The 6,000-nt window shown below is 34.8% G+C and overlaps 1 protein-coding gene across 1 annotated transcript; it reads left to right on the top strand.

Moving 5' to 3' along the window:
• Positions 1-1,644: 1,644 nt before the first annotated feature.
• LOC147848337 (uncharacterized) lies at positions 1,645-5,651 on the top strand. Its single transcript, XM_087338474.1, has 7 exons — positions 1,645-1,738; positions 2,047-2,151; positions 3,297-3,640; positions 3,738-4,482; positions 4,564-4,660; positions 5,023-5,077; positions 5,158-5,651. The coding sequence occupies exons 2-7, from the start codon at positions 2,061-2,063 to the stop codon at positions 5,215-5,217; spliced, it is 1,392 nt and encodes a 463-aa protein (XP_087194600.1). The 5' UTR covers positions 1,645-1,738; positions 2,047-2,060; the 3' UTR covers positions 5,218-5,651.
• Positions 5,652-6,000: the final 349 nt, after the last annotated feature.

Genomic DNA, 6,000 nt, shown 5'->3' with positions numbered 1-6,000 from the left:
AAGTGATCCCATCTTGAGAGGTAAGAGGGTGTATGGCGTTTTTAAACATTAAGCATGCATTGAACAACTCGTTCAATGGTCATGATCTCAATTTGAAATGATGCCATCTTGAGAAGTAGGAGGTGTATGGCGTTAGTCTCTTGGTTTGGAGAAACTATTTAAGAAAACACTTTTGGACATTTTCGAACTCTTTCCAAGCAGACTTAGGAATGCTATGGCCCCATACTTCCACCACATAGAGAAGTTGTGTTGTCACCAATGTCTTGAAAAGGTACTTCATGAGGACCCAACAGTTGATTTCTTTATATTGCCTATGTTCTCAAATGTATGATAGGGTCTCTTTCCCACCTTGTAAACATAGAGTACCACATTGATTCAATCTATGATTGAGGGCACTTCAAGGACAAGGTATTTAAAACTTTCTATAGTTTCAAGTGGCACATCATTTTACAAAATACATAGTTTATCCTTATTTTGGCTCTTTATAAGCATAACCTTCATTTGAGAAATATTAACACAACTTAATATGCGTGCAAAACTCCTCAATGCCATTATATGCTTCTGCACATCTCCTAAAGTAATTGCAAAAGGTACCACATCATCTACATACAACAAAACCATGATGACTACATTCCCAATGACAACTTCTTCAATGCCTTCTTCCTTTACAAACTTGACAATCATTTCCTGTAATCCATCATTCACTCTAACACCAATAGCACTATTGAAAAAATCTGAAATTCCCTCGCCCATACCTACATGACATATTACCTTCTCACAGATTCAAGAAATTGCAAGCATATATTCACTTGCTACCTTGAGTTCTTCCAGCTTGGCTCCGAAGATGCTCACAAGGTACAAGCTTTCTTGAAGTCTACGAAGCAACATTATAAATCCTCCCTCTCAAGTGAATTTCTTCCATTAATGCTCGACGGGTGACAAGATGATAGGTGATGCTATTGTGTTTGGGAAAGACAACTTGTCCATAAGCCCCATTACCAATTTCTTCAACACATGCACTTATCTTTGATTCCTTTCCAATAAACATCCAAATGCTCCATCATAAGTGAGTCAACCATAATGTGCGATAGTTCTTCACATTATTTACATCTCCAACTTTATGTAAAGTTTTAATCCAATTTATACTCCTTGTAAGCATTTGTACACCAATTCATACTTCAATTCGTTGCTTTTTGACAGGTATTTTTTGTGAAATTGTATGATCTTCACTCACAAAGCATTATGTACCTATGAGGTACACCTAACTATTTTCAAGTATGATCCTCATCTTTGTATTGTTAGCCATTGTGCATAGTATAGGCTTTTCTCTTGAATGAGCAACGCCTTGTTTCCTACTTGGTGTGGCATACACATTCACATCCAAAATGCCGCCATAATGTGTATTCTCCATTCTAGATCGACCTATGCTAGAGAACATTTTTATCGGACTTAGAGAATCTTACTTTTATATATGGCAAGATTCTTTATTGACATTCTCTTCTTTAGTGAAATTTTTTCTACTTAGTTAAGTTATTTTGGTTTGCTGTTCTCAAAGATAAGGCAACATTTCAAGATGTAATTTCTTGTTTAGTCTTATATACCATTTTGTAAAAGGCGTTAATTTATATATCCTTGATCATGCAGAAGGCATTGTTCTTCAATTGTCATTAGCATTCTTTCAATTCTTGGGAACATATACTTTCTACATTCTTTCCTTTACTCATCATATGCATAAAAGGTGAGTTAGAGATCATGTCACCACCACATACATTGGCCCATGACATCGTTGTGCATACAAACTTCCTTTCACTCACATCCCATGTCATTGTATCTGTTACTTCCTCTTTCAATGTTATCTTATAATTGATCACATGATGTACGTCCCATTGCAGCTGGACTATTTTATATTTCCTTGTTTCTTGTGGGGATAGTCCATGGGGAATCCTGCAGTGGTTATGGTGTCATAATTGTTTGTGTATCTATTTGTAGTGTATAATACTATAGTGTTATTAATAAAAGGAAAAGAGAGACTATTATAATTTTCAGATCAACAGGCAAGCATGAAACCATTAAAAGAGAGGACAACGAAAGCTGAACGGCGAGCAAAGCAGGAGGCTGATCGGGAGGCAAAAAGAGCAGCTCGAGAGAGTGGTTGGAAATTATTTACTCTGTTAACAGTTGGTTTATGTTTTCTAAATCTTTAAAATGTTGTTAATTAGAGAATGGCTGGAAATATTTTTGTGTTATAATTTTAAAGAAATAACCGGCTAGAGCATGGTTGAGTATTCTTGGAAGCCAAGATTCATAGAAAACTCTTTTTACGATCCTTTGTAATAGGACATGCTTTTTGGTAGCTGTTTCCACTTGATCCTTCTATTTTCTTAAAACTTTATCACCTGTAGTGAATGAGCTTTAGTTTAGATTGCTTATAAAGGCTTATGGATGATTGGTTTTTCTAGTATTATTACAATTTGACTTTTGACTTTGTTACACTTTCAAGGAATATCTTAAATTATTTTGTTCTAACAATAAAACGAGGATTAAATTATAAAGTATATAATGGTCATGTATTTATTGCTTTTTCAGATGAAAAACAAAAATGTGTGCAATATAAGAATGTTCTAGATTGTAAATCCTAGGCTCTTGAGAATGTTCTCAGACTCTAGACCCTATGTAAGCTTGTTAGAGTGCTTATATTTTGAATATACTAAACATTGTAGAGACTTGAACTTTTTGCAATCGTTCACTTCCACCATAAAATATAAATTATAGATGACCTTTTGAATATACCTAAAGCTTGAACAAGTTTTCATGAGTGGTTATTTCTTTTAAAGGGTCCATTTTGAGATAAATTTGCTACTAATAATGATAAGGTAGTCTTCTAGGCCTTAAATTTTGAAGGTAGGTACATATTATAAGAAGTAGACATATAAAAATGGTTAAATATTATTCAAATGATAATGTAATGAGCATACAAATGGTTAAATATTATTCAAATGTCACGTTAGCATGCATTAAATTTTGAATCCAGTGAAAATTGGGTTGATTGATTCTCTTTAGATTTATGTGTAGTAAAGCAAAATTTGTTCTTTGCCAATGTGTTTCGTTAAAAAGACATTGTTAAATAGAATGATGAACAGAGTGCATATTTATTGATAACTTTCTTTGAATTATTGAAAAACATGAAGAAAAGTACCATCTAATCATTTGAGGTACAGAATGCCTTTGAATCTTATGCTAATTGAGCCTTATGCTAAAGCTATATAAATAATCCCCATTTCAATGGCCATTTGCAGTTGAAATTCAAGTAGCTGAAAATGAACAAGGGAATGCTGGGAAGTCATCCAAAACACAGAGTCAAAAAAAAGAGCCAAATGTAGAGAAAAAGCTTATTTCATCAACAGAGAAACCACCAGAGAAAGACAAAAGAAAGGAGATCCCAGCCCCCCGAATGCAATTTGATGATGAGCATAGAGTTGCCAAGGCAAAGAAAAGAGCTTTGTTTGAGCAAACCGAAACAAAAAATAGAGTAGAACTTTTCCGACACCTTCCTCAGTTTGTTCATGGGACACAACTGCCTAATTTAGAAGCAAAATTTTTTCATGATGATGCTGCGCATCCACATCCTGCCATTTACCAGGTGGTTATAATAATGATTTCATTTTGAGGTGCTTCTGAAATATTGTGTCTATATGAGATGAGTGGTTTTTGAGTTGATTGGTAGATGTGTGTTGTAGGTGGGATTGCAATATGTAACTGGGGACATTGTTGGTGGCAATGCCCGCTGTGTGGCTATGCTATTAGCTTTCCGTGGGATGATAAAAAACTATTCTACACCCAAAGAAAAAACCTTGGTACGTGATTTAACAATTAAGATTAACAGCAATGTCTCATTTCTCACTACATGTAGGCCACTATCTATAAGCATGGGAAATGCCATCAAGTTTCTTAAGACACGTATAGCTAAGCTACCAATCAGTCTATCTGAATCGGAGTCCAAATCTCAGCTTATCTCGGACATAGATCATTTCATTCACGAAAAGATTACATTTGCCGATAAGGAGATAACAAGGCATGCAGTGACCAAAATAAGAGATGGGGATGTGATTCTCACATATAGTTATTCATGTGTAGTAGAGTCAATTCTACTTCATGCATTTGAACTAGGACGAATGTTCAGAGTGGTTATCGTAGATTCACGGCCAAAGCTAGAAGGTAAAAGGCTACTAAGAAGGTTACTTGCCAGTGGTATCAGCTGTACTTACACACACATCAATGCCATTTCGTATGTGATGCAAGAGGCTACTAAAGTATTTCTTGGAGCATCATCCATATTGTCTAATGGAACTGTGTATTCAAGAGTTGGCTCTGCTTGTGTGGGAATGGTGGCACATGCATTCCTTGTTCCTGTCATAATCTGCTGTGAGACATACAAATTCCATGAGAGGGTACAGTTGGATTCAATATGCTCTAATGAATTGGGTATGTGAACTTGAATGGTTCATCTATTTAGCCTCTAAAATCAGATAAAGCATAGTTTTCCTGAAGAATTAACGTTTGCAGGTGATCCTGATGCCCTAGTCAGTGTTCCAGGACGGAAAGACTTGAATGATCTAAGTGGCTGGTCTCAAAGTTCTCATCTTCAGCTCTTGAACCTCACGTAAATGCTTGAGAAAGCTAAATCCTTATATTTATTTATTTGTTTGTTTGTTTATTTGTTTGTTTGTTTATTTATTTATATTTATATATAGATATAGATATATATAAAGCTTAGAAATATTTAAATAACTGTCAAAGTTAATATGTTTATGAAATCCTAAAAAGTATACCATTATTGGGTTAATATCCGTCAGGCTTACCATAATTTGGGGCAATTTATTGCTAGTTAATTCTAAAACAATTCTATTTAGAAGTTGACAGAATCTTTCAAATATCTTGATTGCAAAATATAGCCACATGGTTTTCAAAACTCTTGCATATTTTTCTTTTTATCATTCATTGATTAATGTTTCCTCTGTCCAGTTATGATACGATGCCAGCAGATTATGTTTCAATGATTGTAACTGAATTGGGAATGGTTAGTACTTCCTATTGCATATCTAATGCGAAAGTCTTTTGTAGATTATGTTATTTCTAACATTTGGTTTTCATATTTAGGTCCCTCCCACTAGTGTTCCAGTGATACTAAGAGAATACAGGAAAGGACCTATAATGTGAGTTTGAATGTGTTTCCTGAAGTTTTTAGGCACCTGAAATCGGCTATAGTTTTTGATGCCTTAGATAGGGAAAGAAGGCATCAACATGGAGGAGTCACAATTTGGTTTTATTTTTGGAACTCTGTTATTGGCAATCGATGGATCTCTCTCTCTCTCTCTCTCTCTCTCTCTCTCTCTCTCTCTCTCTCTGCTGTGGTAAGATTGTGGAGTACATTTTTGCAAATAGATTTACATTTTACTGAATTCAAGCAATGAATTCTCTCATTTAACCCTAGTTGGTAGATTTTTCTTCAACATTAAAATAATATCAATATGGGGTCATTCAACTTTGCCAGATGACTATGTATTGGACAACATTAAAAGGTGTAGTTGTGTATCTATTGTTTCTATAGAAGAACAGAGGATCAGGAAATATCTGGCTCATTTTTCCTAAAATGTGTAGTTGAAGCTGTCCATCTCTCCTTCATTTACTTACCTTATTTTTTGCTTATGATGTTTTATTTGCTTCAACATTCCTCAAGCTGGATATGTGTTTGCCATTCTGAGCTCAGATAGAATTTTTTGGAATTTTGGATTGCTTAATCCTGGAGTGTGAATATCTGCTCATTGTTGCAAGGGCACTATCCCCCTCCTTGATGAAATATCTGTCCACCTCTGTGTTTCATGCTATCATTCTGTTCTGAATTGTGAGCTATGCTGGTTGCCTATTTCTTTTCGCGATATAGCCACATAGTTCTTTCACATTTTGTCTTAAAGCCTTAAAATATCATTTTTATCCACTAAA

Source organism: Azolla caroliniana, unplaced genomic scaffold (assembly GCF_043228905.1).
Source record: "Azolla caroliniana isolate FFs.n. ecotype wild unplaced genomic scaffold, voAzoCaro1.0.p SCAF_388, whole genome shotgun sequence".
NCBI classification, from domain to species: domain Eukaryota; kingdom Viridiplantae; phylum Streptophyta; class Polypodiopsida; order Salviniales; family Salviniaceae; genus Azolla; species Azolla caroliniana.
The sequence above is the reverse complement of the archived record's forward strand: the minus strand, read 5'-3'. Positions and strand labels throughout refer to the sequence as shown.